This window comes from Takifugu rubripes, chromosome 5 (assembly GCF_901000725.2).
Source record: "Takifugu rubripes chromosome 5, fTakRub1.2, whole genome shotgun sequence".
NCBI classification, from domain to species: domain Eukaryota; kingdom Metazoa; phylum Chordata; class Actinopteri; order Tetraodontiformes; family Tetraodontidae; genus Takifugu; species Takifugu rubripes.
Window position 1 is genome coordinate 6032821 of NC_042289.1, and position 23687 is coordinate 6056507.

Sequence of the window (23687 nt, forward strand, 5' to 3'; positions counted from 1 at the left end):
CCAGCACTGCCGCCCCGCCTCCTCACATCCTCTTGCAATCCCCAGCTCACCCCTCCCCCAGAGTCGGAGAGGAACCCATGCAGATCGGCCGGTCCCGTCTCTCACGGCAGGAGCGGGAGCAAAGACTCTGAGACCAGTTGTGCCTGTACTGCGGAAACAACGGCCACTTCATCCAAGCCTGCCCCGTCCGACCAAAAGGGCCTGCTCACCAGTAGGGGGAGTACTGGTGAGCCGAGCTGTGATTCCCCAACCCACCGAGCAACACAACCGCCTCTTCCCCGCAACCCTCTCCTGGGATAAGGAGTCTATTCCGGTGAGTGTTCTCATTGACTCTGGGGCTGATGAGTCCCTGATGGACTTTTCTCTCGCGCGTCAAGCTGGCATTCCCCTGGTTCCTCTCGATCGCTCCCTGTCCCCCCAGGCGATCGATGGCCGCTCTCTGGGTAACATCACGCATCGCACCATCCCACTCACCCTAACACTCTCGGGTAATCACATAGAGAGTACACCTTTCCTGGTTTTGCACGCCCCCACCGCTCCACTCGTGTTAGGAAGACCGTGGTTGGAAAGGCACGACCCCCACATCTCATGGGCTTCGGGTCGGATCCTGGGGTGGAGCGTGGCCTGTCACGCCAACTGCCTTCGCTCCGCCCCCTCTCCATCCAGTAATCCCAGGCCCGCGCTCACTCCCCCGGATCTCACTGGTGTTCCCCCTATCTACAATGATTTAGCCCCAGTGTTCAGTAAGGACAATGCTCTGTCCCTTCCCCCTCACTGGCCCTATGATTGCCCCATCGACCTCCTCCCCGGGGCTCCCTACCCCACGGGTCGACTTTACAATCTCTCCATCCCAGAGAAGGAGGTGATGCGCAATTACATCACTGAATCCCTTGCCTCTGGGATCATAAGACCATCGTCATCCCCCTTAGCTGCAGGTTTCTTCTTTGTAGCCAAGGAGGATGGCGGCCTGAGGCCCTGCATCGACTTCCGCAAACTTAACAACATCACCGTTAAGAACAAGTACCCTCTTCCCCTTATGAGTTCCACGTTCGAGCCTCTCACTCATGCCCGGGTGTTCACTAAGTTAGACCTCCGCAACGCTTACCACTTGGTGCAGATCAGGAAAGGGGACGAATGGAAGACCGCCTTCAACACTCACCTCGGGCACTTCGAATACCTGGTCATGCCCTTCGGCCTCTCCAACGCCCCCGCCGTCTTCCAGGAGTTGGTCAACGATGTGCTCCGGGACATGATCAACGTCTTTGTGGTGGTCTACTTGGACGACATCTTGATCTTCTCCCGCACCATGGAGGAGCACCACCAGCATGTTCGCCTGGTCCTACAACGGCTTTTGGAGAACCGACTATTCATCAAAGCCGAGAAGTGCATCTTCCACTCCGCCTCAGTGGGGTACCTCGGCTACATCGTGGAGGAGGGGCGGGTGCGCGCAGATCCGGCCAAGATCCAGGCTGTGGTGGAGTGGCCACGCCCCACCGACCGCACTCAGCTTCGCCGGTTCCTTGGGTTCGCCGGGTTCATCCGGCGGTTCATCAAAGGGTTCAGTCAAGTGGCTGCCCCTCTCTCCGCTCTCACCTCCACCTCGCGCCCTTTCGCCTGGACACCGGAGGCTGAGACCGCCTTCTCGGCCCTCAAGGACAGGTTCACGACGGCTCCGGTGCTCGCCCATCCAGACCCCGCTCGGCAGTTCATCGTCGAGGTCGATGCTTCGGACGCGGGCATCGGGGCAGTCCTCTCCCAGCGGTCCGAGGCAGACCAGAAGATTCACCCATGTGCCTACTTTTCCCGCCGTTTTGATCCGGCTGAACGAAATTACGATGTGGGCAACAGGGAACTTCTGGCGGTCTATGGAGCCTTGGTGGAGTGGAGACACTGGCTGGAGGGAGCAAAGCACCCGTTCCTTGTGTGGTCGGACCATAAGAACTTGACCTATGTGAGAACGGCCAAGAGACTCAATCCCAGACAGGGCCGCTGGGCTCTCTTCAGTCGGTTTGATTTCACCCTCACTTTCCGTCCTGGTTCCAAGAATATCCGGGCTGATGCCCTCTCCCGCCAGTTTCCGGAGGAATTCCCCGGCGCCCCCAGGGACCCTGACACCATCGTTCCCCCGGCCCGGGTCATAGGGGTCATCTCCTGGCCGATCGAGACGGCCGTCGAGCAAGCCCAGAGAGACGAGCCAGATCCTGGGAACGGGCCTCAGGGCCGAATGTTCGTGCCTTCCTCCGTCCGGCCGCAGGTGCTAGAGTGGGGCCACTCCAGTTGTTTCGCCTGCCATCCTGGCGTGCGTCGGACGGCGGAGTTTGTGCAGCGGCGCTTCTGGTGGCCCAACCTCCAAGAGGATGTTCGGGAGTTTGTGGGCGCCTGCACGGTCTGTGCCCGCAGCAAGGCCTCCCATCGCTCGCCAGCAGGCCTTCTGCACCCCCTTCCCGTCCCCAGTCGACCCTGGTCTCACGTAGCCCTGGATTTTGTGACGGGCCTCCCCGTCTCGCAGGGGAACGACACCATCCTGACCATTGTGGACCGCTTCTCCAAGGGGGTCCACTTTGTCGCCCTCCCCAAACTCCCTTCTGCTGCAGAAACAGCTGAACTCCTGGTCTCCCACGTTGTACGTCTCCATGGGATCCCCCTGGACGTGGTCTCTGACCGTGGCCCCCAATTCACTTCTAGGGTGTGGCAGGCCTTCTGCAAGGGGATTGGGGCCACGGTCAGCCTGTCCTCTGGGTACCACCCCCAGTCCAACGGACAAGCCGAACGGGCCAACCAGGCTATGGAGGCGGCCCTGCGCTGCGTGACCACCAGCAATCCTGCCTCCTGGTCCAAGTTCCTGCCGTGGGTGGAATACTCCCTCAACGCCATGGAGAGCTCTGCTACTGGTATGTCCCCCTTTCAATGTTTCCTGGGCTACCAACCCCCTCTGTTCCCCCAGCAGGAGCTGGAGATCGCAGTGCCGTCTACCAGGGCCCATCTCCGCCGATGTAGGCGCATCTGGAAGACTGCCCGCAAAGCCATCTTGCGGGCCACTGAGCAGTCCCGGCGTTCGGCCAACCGGCGAAGGAGGCCGGCCCCTGCTTACCGGCCTGGCCAGAAGGTCTGGCTGTTGGCCCGGGACCTGCCCCTCCAGACCTCGCAGACTTCCTCCAGAAAGCTGAACCCCCGCGACATCGGTCCATACACCATCTGCAGCATCATCAACCCCTCTGCAGTCCATTTGGATCTCCCTGCCGCCCTCAAGGTTCACCCGGTCTTCCACGTCTCGCTCATTAAACCCTTCTCCACCAGCCCCCTGTCCCCTCCTGCTCCGACTCCACCTCCCCCACAGGTCCTGTCGGACGGAGAGCCGGTGTGGAGCGTTAACAAGCTGCTGGCGGTCCGCCGACGGGGAAGGGGCTTCCAGTACCTGGTGGATTGGGTGGGTTACGGCCCCGAAGACCAGAGCTGGGTGCCCCCATCCTATCTCGCTGACCCCTCCCTCCTCGAAGACTTCTACCGAGAGCACCCGGATGCTCCTGGGCGGTCGTCCGGTGCCTCCCGTAAGGGGGTGACTCCTACTCTGGCCCCACCTCCTCCTGGGCAATCAGCTCAACCACCACCACCTGGGCCCTCTCCTTCAGCTGCACCCAATCCGCCCAAATGACTCTGCACCCATAAAAGGCCCCTATGCACTCAGGCCAGTGCTTGATCTTACTGATGTTTTTGGCAACACTTCCCATTGACCCAGCATCTCTCCAGGCTCCCCAGCGACTTCCAGCGACTCCCTGCGTCTTCCAGCGACTCCCTGCGTCTTCCAGCGACTCCCTGCGTCTTCCAGCGACTCCCTGCGACTCCCAGCGTCTCCCCCGGCTCCTCTGCAACCTTCCTAGCCCCTCTTCCTCTGACCTCTTCCTCTTCCCCTTCCTCGGACGGATTTCTCCTGGCCTCTGGACACTTGGACTCCCCCACGGACTCTCGCCCCTGGATCTCGAACTTGGTTCGTCTGCCGCATCACGCACCTATAGTTTGTCTCGGCCTCTCTCATTTAGTTTCTTCCCTCCTGTTTCTTTTGCTTCATTAAACCATCTGAGTTCACTTTTAATTCCTGTGTCTGTCTGCCTTCTTTGGGGTTCCGCCACACTTGACCGCCAGTCCTCTCGAGCTTAACATGTGTGCTTGGATATATACGCATTAACACATGTCAACAATATTTCCACACCAATGAGTGTCGATTGTTGCATGTGGAAAAAAATTGCTTGATGTTTTAGAAAATTAGGTTCTTTTTTTTTTTTTAATTTTTTTTTTTTTTAAATTGCGACAAAATCTACTGGAAAGCAATAGTCAGTGCATACAACAGTTCAAGTAAAAGCATGAATATATTGAAGTTTTATAAAATTTTATAAAGTAGATTATGCTGAAATTTAAAACATTTTGTCACATTTTTCTTGAAATCAAGTGAATATCTGAGTGTCAATTTTTAGCATATTTATGCAAAAATTTATCAACTTAGTTTTGGAGTCCAGGGTTCCGGTTCCTGTGCTAGTTGTTTCTTCCTGCAGGGGGCGTGAAGGAGCCAATAATTAACTACTGTGTGCGCTGCAGGCAGACGCACCTGTCGGCAATCTACATCAGGCCACCTATTTAAGAACAGAGCGCCTGTCGAGTAGGGTTGGAGAATTGTGTTTTCCATGGTAAATCTGATTCCTGTTTCCTCATTATTGGATTATTTTTTTAAAAATTCGTTGAAGCAATTCACCCTGGTCGTTTGAGGTCTCCACGCCGCCCTGCTGGAGTGGAGAACGCACAGGACCTGACTCCCGTGTTGGCTCCCTGCTGGAGCTCCCTGTGTGCCTCGGAAGACTGGACAAGTGCTTCCCCTGTGGTTCAGGAGGACTGCCAAGTTGATGTTTTAATAGAGACTTTGTGTTTGGACAATATTCCCACTGTGTTTTGTCTGCTTTCGGGTCCTGGAGAAAAATGAATCTTAACACTTAAAGATGTATGAAATAGTTAAATCCAGATATTAATTGCTCAACCAATGGCTAATGTTGAATCTTAATGCTGGCTCTAAATCTAAATGTTAAATCTCAATCTTACTCAAAAGTAAAGAGAAGGAAAAAATAAATGTGCATTTTTATTGTATAACACAATTTGACTGTAGGTTTCCACTCTCCTACTGGCTCTATTTGATCAACAGTGATGTTCCACATGTTTGATTCTATGCAAATTCAGAGTTCTTCTTTGTTCCTCATCTATAAAACCATCACATCAGACTGTCAGTGGAGTTCTCTGCAACTGACTTTCAACATTAACCATGTTCTCTGCAGCTCTGCTGCTGCTGTTGGCAGCTGGATGTGAGTCTCTCTCTGTGGATTTGTCAAAGTCAGCAGTTGCTCTGTTTGAGTGTGATTTTATAATCAGCATTTCCTTTGTTGTTTCACAGATGTGAAGGGTGAACAGTTGACACAGCCAGCCTCTGTGACTGTGCAGCCAGGTCAGAGTCTGACCATCACCTGTCAGGTCTCTTATTCTCTCAGCAGCTACTGGACACACTGGATCAGACAGCCTGCAGGGAAAGGACTGGAGTGGATTGGACAGAAATATACTGGAGGCTCCTACTACAAAGATTCCCTGAAGAACAAGTTCAGCATCAGTTTAGACTCTTCCAGCAACACAGTGACTCTAAATGGAGTGAATGTGCAGCCTGAAGACACTGCTGTGTATTACTGTGCCGGACACACAATAACACAAACCATCAGTGGAGCTGAACAAAAACCCCTCAGAGCATCAACACAACATCACCAGAGGGGGCGCTGTCACACCAGGAATGAATCATGACAACAACGTTGAGGAAAAACTCTGGAGATTTTTCCCCCAGAATTTAAATGAAATATAAATCCTGTAGAAAATGTTCAAGGGTTAATGGTAGCAAAAAAGAAATACAAAATAAGAAAATATTTTTGAATATCTTTTGCAGAAATATATAAAGACCAATGACCTAAAATATATATGATGACTGCTTTTTGAACTTCTGATCTCATTATGCAACAAGTAAATTTCACATGTATGACAAATTGTTTCATAAGAATAATTCAGCAACAATATATTTATTACTCTGTAATTTCAATGATCTCAACAGTTAATTTCAACATTCACCCATAATAAAAGCACAGACACAACACGATTTTGAACAAAGATCAGTGTTTAATACTGTTACTCAAACATTCATGATCAATTGATGACTCATGGGAAAAAAAGAAATCTTTATTTTTTGATAATGATTAAATATTTGAAGGCACAATTTGTTTTATTCTAAAGAAAATACTTAAATATGAGTGACTGTCTGATATCACAAATTCATTGAAAATCTCTGATTCTCTGTTTTTGTACAGTAAAATTATTTTGCAGCTGGATGAGAACTGCGGAGTGTGAAGTGTGGGGTACCTCATAAATCATGACTAGGACCACTGGTGTATCATTAATTGGACAAAATTAAAAGTGTCATTGATCATACGCTCACATCATCCAAAAAGGAGGAGGCATCACAATCAAATCCAGTTCTATATTGAGGAGGAGTTGATGCAAAACTCAGATGTGTTCCACGTCTACTTATGTGAGAGCAGAGAGGAGGACAGAGAAGAGGGGACACACAGTTGAACATGATGGACTGTAGGACAGGACTGCTGCTTCTAACTATCTGCTGGGCAGGTGAAGATCTTCACTCATCCTGGTTGTTGACAGACTTTGATTTTCGTCACCATCTGATTAACTTGATGTTTCATCTTCTAAACAGGTGTTGATGCTCAGACTCTGACCCAGTCTGAACCAGTGGTCAAAAGACCTGGAGAATCTCACACACTGACCTGTTCAGCCTCTGGATTCACATTCAGCAGCTATGAAATGCACTGGGTCAGACAGGCTCCTGGAAAAGGACTGGAGTGGATCGCATATATCTACAGGAGTGGCAGCAGCCAGTACTACTCTGAGTCAGTCAAAGGCCGGTTTATCATCTCCAGAGACAACAACAGAGCACAGCTGAATCTGCAGATGAACAGCCTGAAGACTGAAGATTCTGCTGTTTATTATTGTGCTCGAGAGTCACAGTGACTGAAGTCAGTTCAGCAGCTGTACAAAAACACACACTTCTCATATTTACTGCTGTGAAGAGCAGAAGTGAACAGTGAACACTGTCTTTATTTTATTATGAATGCCTTTTAAATTGTTAATGACCTCACTTTAAAATGTCATTTTAAATTATTTTACAACTGCTTTTGAACATAAAAATGCAAAGTGCCTACATGATTAATTTGTAATTTTCCCTGAAAGTCATCTTCCTTTAATTCACATAAACTATCATCAACAGAACATTTATTAATTCTCATTAATTCACCATCACTCTCTCCAACTGTTTTTACCTGCAATGCTCCAATATGTTTTCACAATTAACCTCAGGTAATCTATCTTCTCTACCCAAAGGATTTAAAAATGGACCATGGTGACTCCAATACTGTTTCCAATTTCCTGGAATCACTGATTCAGTTCAGCAGATTTCAGAACAGCTTTTTTCAGTTCAAATTGACCTAATTTCTATACCTATTGGTAAAGAAGAGTTTATATGATTTTTTTACGAAGAAACTTAAACATAAACGTGTCAAAAAAAAAATTCTATCAAACATTTAGTTGATTACTCTTAATCTCAGTCATTCATATTCAAATCACAAGTAATTATTTACAATAAGAATGAAAGATTTACCTATATATTTCTACTTAGTGTTAAATAAAACAACATAACATTGTTGGTACCCTGAGCTGATTTCTGTTTGGTGTTTTGTGGTCAGAACAGTTGGTGCTTCTTTTATATCCCATCAGAGTTCTTCTCTATGCAAAGGGAACTTCCTGTCCATCTGCTATAAAGACTTGACATCCTGCTGTCAGCTGCAGCAGAAGAAGAGAAGCTCCCATCAGATCAGCTTCAATACCAACCATGTTCTCTGTAGCTCTGCTGCTGCTGTTGGCAGCTGGATCCTGTGAGTCTGACTGAGGCAGAGACACTGACAGTGTGATCACCCTGACTGTTCCCTCTACGTCCACTGATTCAATCTTCTGCTCTTCATCCACAGGTGTGAAGTGTGAACAGTTGACACAGCCAGCCTCTGTGACTGTGCAGCCAGGTCAGCGTCTGACCATCACCTGTCAGGTCTCTTATTCTGTTAGCAGCTATTACACAAGCTGGATCAGACAGCCAGCAGGGAAAGGACTGGAGTGGATTGGGTGGAATAGTGTTGGATCCACCCCACGCTACAAAGCTTCCCTGAAGAACAAGTTCAGCATCAGTTTGGACTCTTCCAGCAACACAGTGACTCTAAATGGAGTGAATGTGCAGCCTGAAGACACTGCTGTGTATTACTGTGCCAGATACACAATAACACAAAGCATCAGTGGAGCGGAACAAAAACCCCTCAGAGCATCAACACAACATCACCAGAGGGGGCGCTGTTACACCAGGAATGAATCATGACAACAACGTTGAGGCAGAAGATTTGAGGAAAAGTAATGGAGAAAAAAACTTCAGAAATTAAATTAAAAGTAAAAACTGTAGGAAACATTTGAGGGATAATGGTCCTAAAAAAAGGAAATACAAAATCAGAAAACGTTTTTGAATTGATTTCACACAAATATATAATGTAATGTTCGAAAATATATATGATAACTGCTTTCATAGAATTCTAAACTTCTGCTCTCATTATGCAATAAGTTCACATGTATTTAAAATTCTTTCATAAGGATAATGGAGCAACAATATATTTATTACTCTGTAATTTCAATTATCTCAACAGTTAATTTCAATATTCACTCAAAATGAAAGCACGCACCTAGCTGGTGATTTTTTTAAACAAAGTCTTTAATTCTGTAACTCAAACATAAATGATCAATTGATGACTCATGGAAAAAATTGTATTTTTATTTTTTGATAATGATTAAATGTTTGAAGACCCAGTTTGTTTTATTCTAAAGAAAATATGAGTGACTGTCTGATATGACAAATTCACTGACAATCTCCAATCGCATGATTCTGCCTTTAGACATTCTTTTTGTAAACTAAAATTAATTTGCAGTTGGATGAGAACAGCTGAGTGTGAAGTGTGGGGTACCTCACAAATCAGAACTAGGACCACTGGTACATCATTAATTGGACAAAATTAAAAGTGTCTTGATCATTGGCTCACATCATCCAAAGAGGAGGAGGCATCACAATCAAATCCAGTTCTTTACTGAGGAGGAGTCGATGCAAAACTCAGATGTGTTCCACGTCTACTTATGTGAGAGCAGAGAGGAGGACAGAGAAGAGGGGACACACAGTTGAACATGATGGACTGTAGGACAGGACTGCTGCTTCTAACTATCTGCTGGGCAGGTGAAGATCTTCACTCATCCTGATTGTGGACAAACTTGGATTTTTGTCATGAGCTGATTAACTTGATGTTTCATCTTCTAAACAGGTGTTGATGCTCAGACTCTGACCCAGTCTGAACCAGTGGTTAAAAGACCTGGAGAATCTCACACACTGACCTGTTCAGCCTCTGGATTCACATTCAGCAGCTATGAGATGAACTGGGTCAGACAGGCTCCTGGAAAAGGACTGGAGTGGATCGCTTATATCAGCAGCAGTAGCAGCTACAAGTACTACTCTGAGTCAGTCAAAGGCCGGTTTATCATCTCCAGAGACGACAACAGAGCACAGCTGAATCTGCAGATGAACAGCCTGAAGACTGAAGATTCTGCTGTTTATTATTGTGCTCGAGAGTCACAGTGACTGAAGTCAGTTCAGCAGCTGTACAAAAACAAACACTTCCATATTTCCTCATATTTCCTGGTCTGATCACATCTATATTTCATCTTCTTTCAAAATACAAACATTTCCTTTTCAAATAAATGAGAAAATAACATCACAAATTTTTCAAAAATAACTGAATACTTATCGGGGAGCTGATCAAAACCCTCAGAGCATCAAAACAAGATCTCCACAAGAGGCGCCATCACACCAAGATTGCTTTCAATGCCTTCTTCCTTAAGATTTCTTTGTGCCTTGCAACAAATATAACAGAGAGGGAAGTCTGCACAAACTCTTTTTGTTCATGAAACGCACCAGGAACGTTTGAAAGGAGCTTGGAGCAGTTTTACACAGTACTGCTCACAACAAAAATGAACACTGTGAGGCGTCATTCCTGTTTCTTTAAATAAAATGGGATGATCTCATCTTTTAAGTTTTGTTAGATAATGAATGAATAAACAAACCAGTAAATATTCTTGTTTTGAATTAATGTGTTTTTAGATTTTTTTTCCCCATCCAAACTCTTAAAAAATATTATTTACCATTTGGTGAATTGTTAGTCTTTGGGTCAAACAGTCATTAGAGGAGTACTAACTGTTGGATGGTTTCCTGGAGACTGTTTGAGCCTGTTTGAGCCTGTCCTCCTGATACCCTGATGCAAATCTTCAGTGTCTGGTGGACGTCTGTCCTGCTGACTGCTCTTGTTCTCTCTGCTCCATGACAGATCACATCTCCAGCATCAGTATGTTGAACACTCTCTCTGCTGATGCTGCTCACTGACTCTCTGTCCTGTGAGTTCTGCTGCTGTCTGACACTGCTGAGAGACGGTGACTCTCCCAGACCACCAACTTTCTTCTAAATGTCATTTCCTCTTTACAGGTGGTTCAGGTCACAGTATGGAGTCCATTCCTTCCAATTCGGTCATTAAAAAGTATAGGGAGACTCTCCATCTGTCCTGAAGGAGATCTGACTCCACATTTAGGTGTAGAATGAACTGGATCAGACAGGATCCTGGAAAAGGACAGTGTGAAAGGATGTATAGAAATCACTGAAGACAACATGAATAGTATGGCTTATCTGAAACTGTCCACTCTAAATCAGGAGGACTCTGCTGTGTATTACTGTCCCAAAAACACTGGGTGAAGATAGTGGAGAGGCTTTTCTGAAATTCCACAGGTTATTTCTACATTTAGACCAAAAGGTGGCAGCAGAACACACAAAGTCAGATGTCTCAGTGTGACAGTTGATGTGGTTTTTCATTTCCTATTTTTGAGTCAAGATCAACACTTAAAAAATCCATTCCATCACTGGAGTATTAGCAGCAGTAATACAATCATGCTAAAAAGAAAAAGACAATATCTTCACCTTTAATATCAAGCATAAAAATCAGACATATTAGATTTTGTTAAAAGTCTTGTTCATCCTTCAATAAAAATGTCTTTGGTTGAACAATTGGTTGGCTTATTGATCAACCTGTCTCTCTGTCTGTCTAATTATTAAAGCTGATTTGCATATTCTTGTATCTTATTCATTGAATTTGGTGGAAAACAATTACAGGATCAGACTGAATGGGACCATCATTTTAATAGGCAAACTTTATTAAAATTTATTGAAGAACAGATTTTAAAGTTTAAAAAATAAGTTTTACTGTTGGTTAAAATTAAATGTGTGCTGCACACATCTCTGCACTTTAATTTGTTCACAGAATATATGAATTTCTTAAAACACAAGATGGGTGCTCTATCCATAGCTATAAAAGAAAGTTCTTTATAGGACAAATATGTTCCTGTCTATATGTTTGTGTTGGATTGCGAGTGTAATTGAAAGAGGAATGCTGATGGGATATGAAGCATTATCAGTCGTTGAATGCTGTTGGAAAAATGGTGAAATAAGATGCTCTTTTTCAGTTCTTACCATCGTAAATCTGACTCTTGAGGAGTCAGTGCCTCACCAGCCATGAACCTCACCGCACGTCACTGGTATTTAATACATATTGAATCGCACAGTCCTCAATCTACTGACAATGGGAGGACCTGTTTGTGGAGGTGGGCCCATTTGCTCAGGATGAGTTGGTATAGTTATGGTTGGGTAGGGAGCTTTGAAATAAATTATGTCTCTAAATACCAACAAAGATAGGGAAAGGATTGTGCATGTGTGCGTGTGAGAGCAAGAAAGTCGGATGGAGAGAGAGAAAGAAATGAGGACTCTCAACACTGAAGAATGATGGAGATAATGTTGATTTGTGTTTCCACACGTTTTGACTGACTTGATCTCATCCATTTTCCAGACTCACTGGCATTAACCAAAATGATGCCTTGAACAAGTTTTAATGACACAAACATACTTTAGTAACTCTGTGACAGCAGAGAATGAGGAGGCTGCAGACACAGATGAGGTGCACAAACATCTCCAAACCATGAAAACAAACAGCAGAAAAACATTTTAGAACATAAAGAAAATGATGAATTGATGAAACAAACAAGTGGGATGATGATGATTGTCTGTGATCAGATGTACTACAGGTTAAATTCTAGAATATAGAACGCTCCCTGCAGACATGCTTAAAAGTCTACATTTCTGCTCAGTCTAATGTGATCAATACAGTCATGTGACACAATTTATACAGGTTCAAGTTCATTAAACATATAATGGATCACCATGGATACATTTCATGATGAATGATTCTGAGTGTCTCTCTTCAGATTGTCTTGGGGTGTTCATGAAAATGTCCCAGAGAGGGACGTCTATGCAAACTCTCCCTGTCCTATAAAAACAGCAGGAACTTGTGACAGGAGCCTGGAGCAGTTTTACACAGTTCTGCTCAGATCAGAGCACAGAACTGCAGTGTCAGCACATAATGGAGAACACAGTGATCAGAGGTTTACTGATCATTGTCACTGTTCACGGTGAGAACATCAGGGCTGCTGTTACTTCTGTGGACAGGTCCAGAATGGGCTTGACCTGGTTGTTGGGTGTATTTCTATTGTCTTTCAGGTGTTTGGAGTGAAAGACTGGATCAGTCTCAGCCTGAAATAAAAAGACCTGGAGAGACAGTGAAGATGTCCTGCACCATTTCAGGGTTTCGCATGACCAGCTACTATATCCACTGGATACGACAGAGACCAGGGAAAGCTCTGGAGTGGATCGGGAGGATGAACGCAGGTTTAAACTCTGCTAGCTATGGAAGCTCTTTCAAAAGTAGTTATGTGATGACTGAAGACGTGTCCAGCAGCACTCAGTACCTGCAGATCAGCAGCCTGACAGCAGAGGATTCTGCTGTTTTCTTCTGTGCTCGAGAAACACTGTCAAGTTATTTTTGGGGGTAAAGGTTTTCCTTTCCTCTTTTATTTGCCCTTATTTTCCAACTTGAAGGGAATTGCAAGATTGAAGGTTTAGTAGGGTTTCACTCAGAGCCAACAGTCTGGGTTTCCGTTTTCTTTTTCCCTTTATTATAACATTTTCATCAGGGTGACTTTTAGTTTACAGACAGCCCAAGACCACAGCAGGTAGCCCAGTGGCCAATAGGTAAAAAACCTTGAAATAGAAAAGAAAAATATAAACATATGAAATTGCTTAATAAAGAAATGAACATATTTAAGAAATTCAGACATATTACACATAAAACCCAATAGTTACAAATATAAATGTGCAAAGTCGCAATAATGTAACCAACATCCTAATTGTAGACAGTGCCGTTTGTGAAAGTGAACGTTCTTAACACAACAATCAGCGCAGTCACAATACAGTATCACGTCTTCCTTCCGACACACTGAAATTTAAGGCTTAAAACAAATTAAAATGGTGCTTACCAACTGTCCCTCCCGATCTTGCGAGCAAACCCCTCGAGAATTGTCTCACTGCTTTTCTAACTTGGGAATTAGGACAATTGGAAACACCTTGCAAGTGAGGAAGGCACGCCTCTGCGTGGTGACGTCACGAACCTTTCCCTATCATACCTGCAATTACACTTACCCACCACCAGGAACCACTAAAGTGCCAAGCAGGTAACCAGGGGTTTGGCTTTACACCTCCCACTCGATCACACAAACTACTGTTGTGATGATCGCCATGTACAAAAGACAAACTAATTTTTTTCTGTTAGAGATCTTACCCTTACCTTCCTCAACAGGCAATAGAACCACCAACCGCCTCACATCTCTATGGAGAACTGTGGAATGCAACTTGTCATTTTTAGCTGTCTTAAAGCCATCTGCTGTCTTGGATCACCTGGAGTCTTTTGTAAGAGTAACTCTAAAAGTCGAAGCTGTTAAAGTCTCCGCTGTTAGAAGCACGGCCAAGCAGGAGAGAATTTGGTGAGACGTACCGGATACAGTCTTCCTTGCTCTGCACTCTGGCTTCAATTGGTCTTTCATTAGCCAAGTTTGCAGCTGTGAAAAGGACCGTCTGGAACTCACTGTAGCTCAACATGGTGTTCTTGTCAAGGGCTTGGAGAGCTCTTTTAGCAACACGTACAGCAGCCTCCGCAGCGCCGTTCCGGTGTGGCGAGTCAGCTGGATGGATCTGCCACCTCCACTCAGTGCCTCTACTCACTGCATACTCCGCCAAAGCTGCTTTATTTTGGGATTCCAGAAACTGGTATAGGTCTTGTAGTACCGGCTTTGCTCCGATGAAATTAGTACCAGGATCTGACCAAAGCTTACTGGGATGCCCTCTTATGGCTGTGAATCGTTGATATGCCATCAAGAAGCTTTCACTTGACACAGAATTCACTAGGTCTAGATGGATTGCTCTACAAGCCATGCAGGAAAACACAACACCCCAGGTTTTCAGTGTCACCCTTCTCTTGACATCATCCTTCACAAGGTAAGGACCAAAGAGATCCACAGTGGTAAATTGGAATGGTGCTGCAGGCCGAGTCCTTTCAGGGGGTAGGTCAGCCATCACCTGCTGGCACCGTCTTGCCCGTATCTTCCTACACAACACACAGCCGTCAACGACCCTTTGAGCAACCCTTCTGCCTTTGATGACCCACGCTTTGCACCTCATCTTAAGCAATGTCCCTGCCACTCCATCATGACTCCAACCGTGAGCTTCACGAGCCATCAGCGTGGACACCCAGGCATCATAAGGTAATAGAGGAACTCCTCTGTTATCATTTCTAAAGCTCTGAACACGCCCACTAGCGACTAGCAGTCCAGTGCTTGGATCTTTATAGACCACCAGACGATTTCGAGTAGAGTCCTGAAATTTTACACCTTGCTGCGTGGCAAGAAAGATGTCCCTCAGGGCGTCCTCTCTCTCTTTAACAGAAATGAGTCCCTTTGAAGAAACTGCCTCCCACTTAGACACACTGGAGTATTTGTTTTCAACATCTTTTAAAAAGCTCAAGAAGTTCTTAGCAGCCCTCCAGACTAGCGCTACCGTCTTGATGAATTTTGCGAGAGTGCTGAATCGCTTGGCATCAACAAGGTGTTTGATTTCAGACCCTGCCGATGGTCTTCTTGATTCCGCTTTAGACGTCACCATCTTTTGCTTTGGGTCATTTGCCATGGACCTGGTTATGGCAGCTACAAAAGCTTTTCTTTGCAGTTTGCTTATGTTTTCTCTGGCATTGGTTGCTATGTCTTTGGCAGACTTGACTGGCCAAGTGTCTATTGGATCTTTCAGGAAATCGGGCCCTCTCTGCCAAATGGAATGCTCCGTCAGACTCTCAGGACTCGCACCCCTTGTGATCATGTCAGCGACATTTTGTGGGCCGGGGACCCACCACCAGTCCTCAGCTCTGGAGTTGGTTTGGATCTCACCAATCCGATTGGAAAAGAATGTTTGAAACCCATAACATTCTCGCTGAATGGCTCCAAGGACGGTTTGACTATCCACGAAGTGGAACCATCTGTCAACTTGAATTGGACTGTGGGACTGAAAATACTTCTTTAGCCGTGAAGCGATGACAGCACCGCACACCTCTGCCTTCACAGCTTCGCCCTTCTGGTCAAGGGGTGACAGTTTAGCTTTGGCCTCCACAAGTCTGATGATTGGGCTCTCATCCGTCTCCCATCTTAGGTACATCACTGCCCCATAGGAGTGCTCACTTCCATCAGAGAACGTGAGCGCCCATGGCTTTCCGATGAAGTTTGATGGTGTTAGAGCTCTGTCAAATTTCACATCTCTGAGCCTGACATATTCCTCGAAGAGCTTGATAGCATCCTCTCTTAGCTCCGCTGAGAGGGCCTTGTCCCACGTATCCTTTGCAGGATGCTGCTCACTTCTAGCCTCCTGAAACGCCCGCCGCACGAGAATGGCACCCTTTTGCTTGACTGGTGCCACTAAGCCAACTGGGTCATAAAGGCCGGAAACTTGACTGAGGAGCTCCCTGCGTGTTAGGGGGCTTGGTGTACAAAACCTGACCTGCTGAGGCTCCAAGTCTTTCCCAAGATGCATTTTTTTCCTTCTTTTTGAGAAGTTGCTAGCCACCATAACATGAAGTTTTTCTTCCTTGACAATATATCCGAGGCCAAGTGCTTTGTTGTCATCATCACTCATTTGGTTGGGCAACACAAAGGCATCTTTTTGCACGGTCTCTTGTCTGTCGATGTGGTCTCCCCTCCCACTTTGGCCAGAAAAAACCCATGGCTTAAGGGCAAACCCTCCTGCTTTAAGAATGTCCTCCACCCCTTTTGTAGTAGCCTGCAATTGCTTCAGATCATTATGTGATGTGAGTATATCATCCACATACGCATTGCGATGAAGAACTTCACGCTCAGCTGTCAGGTGACTAAACTGGGGAAGACTGGCAGTCTCCCGCATAGCCAGTTGCGCAATGCATCCTGCTGGCTTGTCACCAATGTTGACCCTGGTAACTGCGTATTCTTGAATTTCCTCCTCAGCACTGTTTCGCCAGAGGAACCTATGCAGATGTACTTCACGGTCCTCGAGCCAAACAGAGTTGTACATTTTTCTCACATCTCCAATGGCTGCATAAACTCCGGACCGGAATCTAAGGAGAACAGCTCTGATTTGGTTAAGCACGTCGGGACCCTTCAGCAATAAGTCATTCAGGCTGACACCTTTAAATCTTTGACTACTGTTCCACACAAGTCTCACAGGGGTAGTGACAGAATGTGGATTAGGGGCTATGAGGTGGCTTATGTACCAAATTGGGCCTGTCCACTCTGCAATTGTGCTATCGGACAGCTTCGCAGCAGCACCTCTGCTTAACATCTCATGCACCTGAGCAGCATAGGCAACTTTCCAATTGGGTTCTTTGGCCAACTTCCTCTCCATCCTCAGAAACGTAGCTTGAACAGCATTCCTGTTGTTTGGCAGGGACTGAAGATCGTCCACCCACGGATACTTGGCATGCCAGTGAGGTTCTGTACTATGGTCATCACTCATTACATGTGTGAGGCCTGCTCGCACCACCTCAAGCTCCCTCTCTTCTGCAAGAGTCATTTCTTTTCCGCTGGGCTGGCAGTTGCCACAACGGTAGCCTCCACATTTGGGCTCACATGCTGTTCCGATGCTGTCCCACCTCCACCACTTTAAAAACTCTTGATGGGCTGAGTTGGTCTTGCCTATGTAATGAGAGTTAAGTGGTGGCTTGGGTGGGGTGCCAGCCATCTCCACGTACCTGACAGCGGCCGTTCTCATTGAGCGAGCAAAGTGAGTTCTAGATGCATGAGCTGACAAGACAAGCTTCTCAAACAGATGAGGATGGGCTCCACCGACAGTTTTCCCTAGTGGTCCATCCCACAGCACCAGGTCGCCCACAGCTTGAACTCTTTGGGGGGCCAGTCGTCCTTCTCTGTGGCTAATTAATAAATCCACCTCCTTAGGCCTTTCAAGTTCAGCTTGCGCAATTCTGGGGAAGAATCTTTGAAGCTGCCCTGCAGTGACACTTTGATGAACTTCGGCTATCCTGTCCAATCCATAGCAAACCATCTGGTGGGACTTGAGTGTGCCTTGAGACGTCTTGACTCTGATTCTCAGTAGATATCGCTTAGTCTCCACACATACCTCCATGCCACCAACACCATGAACAACCAGGGTGATCTCCTCACTTCTGAGATTTAATCTGCTGGCAGCTGAGTGAGTGATGTAGTTTGTGTCAGATGCCAGGTCTATTAGTGTCCCAAGTCTCTGACCTGCATTTGCAGTGACCTCTAGTAACATCATAATAACTGGCAGTTCCTGCAGCCCACTTTCGGCAAGGAGGCTAGAATGATTACTCACAGCATTGAAGGTTTTTGAGGCACTATTGGAAAACACATCCCGACACTGTTTGGCAAGCTCTGGTGACAATCTACTAAAGAACTTTTCTTGGTCCTCGGTGAATGCCTTCGCTGCCGGCCCCTCCTTACTATGTCTGTCTCTTCTTGGGTCATTCTTCTTCTCTTTTGCATAAGGGCACAAGATATAATGATGTTCTGCTCGTCCATCAATACAGCGCTGGCCTTTGCACAAGAAGCCGGGTTTGCAGCACAACTCGTCTCCATGAATTTCGAGACACTTTGGACATGCACGGATTCTCCTTACAGCGGCCTGCTTGTCCTCCAACTTAGATGAACGGAAATGCCTGCAGAAATAAAGCTTCCTCTTGTGCTTAACATCACCACAGACCACACACCCAGCTTGGTCACCATCTGACTTTGTCACTTTGGTTCGTGCATGCCGTAGCTCAGCTCTGGCCTCTTTTCTGACCGGCTCCTCCTCCAAAAGCAGCTCTAATTGCTCATAAATGGGTTCCTGCCCCTTCAGGAATGCAAGTAAGCAATCAAATCTTTTCTCCGGCTGCACCGCGTTCCTAGTGTCTGTAGCATAAATCAGCCATTCTTTTTTAAGTGAATCAGGTAGCTTACTCTCGATCGATTTAGTCACCAAGGGGTTTTTAATCGCACCAGTGTCTCCCAATTCACATAAGTCTTGTAAAGCCTTCTCCACGGTTCGAATCAACTCCACTATCTTACGTGGTTGGTTCCTCCTGACTGATGGCGTCCGCTGGAGTTCTTCAACTATCTCTAGTGCAATAGGGGTTTTGTTTCCATAACGACTCTCCAGAACCCTGAAGATTTCATCAGCTGTACTGTACATGGACAAGCGCAAGTCTTTGATAATTTTCTCGTCAATACAATCCAACAACTGGGCCTTTTTGACTTCTCTTGAACCCGTTGGCTCACCTTGACTTTGAAGCGCTTCCCAGTCTTTTCTCCATCTGAAAAACTCCCGTTGGCAGCCATTGAATCTTGGCAGCGCTGTTGGCTTTAGCCTAATTGCTGGAGTAGAGTAATTTACAGTCGCTGCTGCCTGTGGCATCGGATCCTTCTTTACAGTCACCTTTATGAAGTCCGCCTTTCGTGTAATGAGCGCAGGAATGGAAAACTCAAGCTCCCTTAGTTGATCCTGGATCTCTCTCCGATTGTGTCCTGGAATCCACGACGTCCACTTGTTGTATTCCTCCTTTGCTCTCTTAAACAGCTCCTGTAGTTGACTGATGACATGGTCGTACACCCCTGGGCCATCTTCAGGTCTCATGGTTTGAGCATGGTCATATACGGTCTCTGTCGTCCTGACAGCAATGGACAAGTCAGCTTGTGCAAAGTTGGACCATAGGCTCTGCTGAATGAGGTTTCTACCTTCGGCCAATCTCCTTTTACAATCTGATGTTTTCTCAAGATCAGTCCTTACTTGCTCATCTAGTACAGCTTCCTCACCAGAGTCTTCTTCTGCTTCCTGATCCGCAATTATCCCAGCTTGTAGGTCATCATTGGCTTCCATGAGTTTTTCCGCTTCACTTTTGAGTTTACTTAAAATGTCCTTAAGTTCCTCCTCATTCATGTCCTCATGATTTCGGGATATTGTGTTGCAAAGCCTTTTTGCAGTTACTCTGTCTTTTCTTAGCTCTTCCACTGTTTTTCCAGTAGCTGCGACTGCCATTTTCAGGTAGTTCTCCAGACGGTGGTTTTTTACTGTCAAGTTATTTTTGGGGGTAAAGGTTTTCCTTTCCTCTTTTATTTGCCCTTATTTTCCAACTTGAAGGGAATTGCAAGATTGAAGGTTTAGTAGGGTTTCACTCAGAGCCAACAGTCTGGGTTTCCGTTTTCTTTTTCCCTTTATTATAACATTTTCATCAGGGTGACTTTTAGTTTACAGACAGCCCAAGACCACAGCAGGTAGCCCAGTGGCCAATAGGTAAAAAACCTTGAAATAGAAAAGAAAAATATAAACATATGAAATTGCTTAATAAAGAAATGAACATATTTAAGAAATTCAGACATATTACACATAAAACCCAATAGTTACAAATATAAATGTGCAAAGTCGCAATAATGTAACCAACATCCTAATTGTAGACAGTGCCGTTTGTGAAAGTGAACGTTCTTAACACAACAATCAGCGCAGTCACAATACAGTATCACGTCTTCCTTCCGACACACTGAAATTTAAGGCTTAAAACAAATTAAAATGGTGCTTACCAACTGTCCCTCCCGATCTTGCGAGCAAACCCCTCGAGAATTGTCTCACTGCTTTTCTAACTTGGGAATTAGGACAATTGGAAACACCTTGCAAGTGAGGAAGGCACGCCTCTGCGTGGTGACGTCACGAACCTTTCCCTATCATACCTGCAATTACACTTACCCACCACCAGGAACCACTAAAGTGCCAAGCAGGTAACCAGGGGTTTGGCTTTACAAACACAGTGACTCCAGAGAGAGGAACAGCTGTGCAAAAACCTCCACAGACAACAAACGTGCCTCCTTCTCAAAAACTGAATTACAATCTTCATAAAGATTTACCAGGAAAGTTTTTCCAAATATTTCCAGCAGTTTCTTTCTTAGGTGCACATAAATAGACATAATGTTTAAGACTCTCCTGTGTTTATTATTTTATTTAATCATCATTTGTGTCTCATCATCTTTGCCCCGTCCTTGTGTATTAAAACCACTTCTCCATCTGTCCTCAACCAGAGAGTGTTTTGTTAAAATGTCCAGTGGGCCCCTCATGTCTTTGACCGGGTTATCTTGTGTTTTGGTTTGGACTGCTGTCCTCAAAATTTTGACTTTTTTCCTCTCCTAGATCGATTGATTTATTTGATCCCTGATGCAGTTCATTAGATTTCAGAGCTTCCTTTTGGATTTTTCTTGTCCTCCTCATCAAGATCCATTGATTGGTTTGATATTGTGAAATTAATCTGTATTCTTCCAAAACGGTTTTGCATGTGCTGAACTTCACAAGTAAAACACAATTTGACTGTAGGTTTCCACTCTTCTATTGGCTCCAGTTAGATCAACAGTGATGCTTCACATGTTTGATTCTATGCAAATTCAGAGTTCTTCTTTGTTCCTCAGCTATAAAACCATCACATCAGACTGTCAGTAGAGTTCTCTGCACCTGACTTTCAACATTAACCATGTTCTCTGCAGCTCTGCTGCTGCTGTTGGCAGCTGGATGTGAGTCTCTCTGTGGATTTGTCAAAGTCAGCAGTTGATCTGTTTGAGTGTGATTTAATAATCAGCATTTTCTTTGTTGTTTCACAGGTGTGAAGGGTGAACAGTTGACACAGCCAGCCTCTGTGACTGTGCAGCCAGGTCAGAGTCTGACCATCACCTGTCAGGTCTCTTATTCTGTTAGCAGCTACTGGACACACTGGATCAGACAGTCTGCAGGGAAAGGACTGGAGTGGATTGGTGCACATCGTGTTGGATACAACCCAGTTTACAAAGCTTCCCTGAAGAACAAGTTCAGCATCAGTTTAGACTCTTCCAGCAACACAGTGACTCTAAATGGAGTGAATGTGCAGCCTGAAGACACTGCTGTGTATTACTGTGCCAGAGACACAATAACACAAAGCATCAGTGGAGCTGAACAAAAACCCCTTAGAGCATCAACACAATATCACCAGAGGGGGCGCTGTCACACCAGGAATGAATCATCACCCAAACATGTTGATATTGAGTTCAAAGTGTTGAAAAATGCTGGAACTCAATACATTGAGAACAGAAAAATTTAAATGTGGTAAAGAACTTTTGTGCATTTCCTTTTTTTAAAGAAAAAGAATAGTACAAGCATAAAAAACATTTGTGGATGTCATTTGCACTCATAAAACGACCAACTTAAATTATTAATGACATCATCATAAACCTTTGACATCTTCATTACATTGCAAGTAAATTTCACACATATGTGAAATAGTTCCATAAGGACACAGCAACATAAATACATTTGTTTCTTAGTTATTTCTTTAATGACCTCAATGTTTCAGCTCTGACAAAAACTCAAGGTGGGACCCAAGAAGACAGACAAGAAGGCCACTTCGGTAAACTACAGTTTAATTACACAAATATTTACAACAATGAAGAAAAGTGAGCGTGCTATACAAGGAGACCACAGTGAACAAAGTGCCAAGCCAAAACCCAGAAAAGTGCTTGAAACACACAGCCCACACACAGGATCATAACACTCAACAGTTTATTTCAACACGCGTCACCCAAACTAAAAGTGCACAGACTAGCACATGATTTTTCATATGGAGCTTGATTAGAACTGGTTAGTGTGAAATGTGGGATACTGGGAGCACTGGTGCACTATTAGTTGGATTAAATTAAAAATGTCTCAAATCATAAACTCACATCCTCCAAAGAGGAGGAGGCATCACAATCAAATTCAGTTCGTAGTTATCATTTAGAAGTTATTATTTCCAACAAGTTAAACTGTCAAAATCAGTTCAAAACAAGTAAATAAAATAATATTTATTTTGAGAGAAACTCAAAAAGGTGATAATCAAATTGATGCTGTGCAAATTAAACTGAGGAGGAGTCGATGCAAAACTCAGATGTGTTCCACGTCTACTTATGTGAGAGCAGAGAGGAGGACAGAGAAGAGGGGACACACAGTTGAACATGATGGACTGCAGGACAGGACTGCTGCTTCTAACTATCTGCTGGGCAGGTGAAGATCTTCACTCATCCTGATTGTTGACAGACTATGATTTTAGTCATCATCTGATTAACTTGATGTTTCATCTTCTAAACAGGTGTTGATGCTCAGACTCTGACCCAGTCTGAACCAGTGGTTAAAAGACCTGGAGAATCTCACACACTGACCTGTTCAGCCTCTGGATTCACATTCAGGAGCTACTGGATGGTCTGGGTCAGACAGGCTCCTGGAAAAGGACTGGAGTGGATCGCTTATATCAGCAGCGGCAGTGGCAGCAGCCAGTACTACTCTGAGTCAGTCAAAGGCCAGTTTATCATCTCCAGAGACAACAACAAAGCACAGCTGAATCTGCAGATGAACAGCATGAAGACTGAAGATTCTGCTGTTTATTATTGTGCTCGATACGCACAGTGACTGAAGTCAGTTCAGCAGCTGTACAAAAACAAACACTTCTCATATTTACTGCTGTGAAGAGCAGAATTGAACACTGACAATTGTATTATTTTAGGCGTTTTAAATCCATATTATTATATTACCTTTTTATTTTTAATGAATCCTATAAATTCACATAATTCATTTACTATTTTTAGCCAAAGATTACAATACAACACAATACACCAGTACATGCTTGAATGGATCAGAGCTACGATGATTAATGTTGACTATTTGGGATGAATATATGAGGAATAATAGCTTAAACATTATGAATACACACACACATGGCCTTCGCTGTTGGCTGGTTAAGGCTGAGACTTAGCGAACTCAGGGTTTTAAGCATTGACATTTTTACCCCTTCACCCGCCAGCACTCTCTCCAATCACTTTTCACCTGCAATGGTCCTATGTTTGTTCAGTTACAATTAACCTCTATCAAAACTATTTTAAAATGGACTAAGGTGATTGCAAAACTGTTTCTATTTCCCTGGAATCCCTGATGCAGTTCAATACATTTCATAGCTCTCTTTTGGATTTTT

At 45.1% G+C, this 23687-nt stretch overlaps 2 long non-coding RNA genes and 4 gene segments (V, D, J or C); 4 read left to right on the forward strand and 2 right to left on the reverse strand.

Annotated features, from left to right (window-relative positions):
* Window positions 1-9354: 9354 nt before the first annotated feature.
* Window positions 9355-9802, forward strand: LOC115250069 (immunoglobulin heavy variable 3-48-like). The segment is given in 2 exon segments: window positions 9355-9403; window positions 9489-9802. Coding segments are annotated over 2 exon segments (363 nt in total).
* A 2875-nt stretch (window positions 9803-12677) lies between these two features.
* Window positions 12678-13146, forward strand: LOC115249968 (Ig heavy chain V region 23-like). The segment is given in 2 exon segments: window positions 12678-12726; window positions 12815-13146. Coding segments are annotated over 2 exon segments (381 nt in total).
* Window positions 13147-13246: 100 nt separating this feature from the next.
* LOC115250080 (uncharacterized) lies at window positions 13247-13948 on the reverse strand. Its single transcript, XR_003888640.1, has 2 exons — window positions 13630-13948; window positions 13247-13354 (listed from the first exon to the last, which is right to left on the reverse strand). It is a non-coding gene; the product is annotated as an uncharacterized lncRNA (long non-coding RNA).
* A 5922-nt stretch (window positions 13949-19870) lies between these two features.
* LOC115250081 (uncharacterized) lies at window positions 19871-20473 on the reverse strand. The gene is made up of 2 exons (XR_003888641.1): window positions 20254-20473; window positions 19871-19978 (listed from the first exon to the last, which is right to left on the reverse strand). It is a non-coding gene; the product is annotated as an uncharacterized lncRNA (long non-coding RNA).
* A 694-nt stretch (window positions 20474-21167) lies between these two features.
* Window positions 21168-21788, forward strand: LOC115249969 (Ig heavy chain V region MC101-like). The segment is given in 2 exon segments: window positions 21168-21228; window positions 21316-21788. Coding segments are annotated over 2 exon segments (513 nt in total).
* An 889-nt stretch (window positions 21789-22677) lies between these two features.
* On the forward strand, window positions 22678-23116 carry LOC115250072 (Ig heavy chain V region 6.96-like; the record flags this gene model as incomplete). The annotated part of the segment is given in 2 exon segments: window positions 22678-22726; window positions 22812-23116. Coding segments are annotated over 2 exon segments (354 nt in total), but the record flags the coding sequence as incomplete, so codon positions are not given.
* Window positions 23117-23687: the final 571 nt, after the last annotated feature.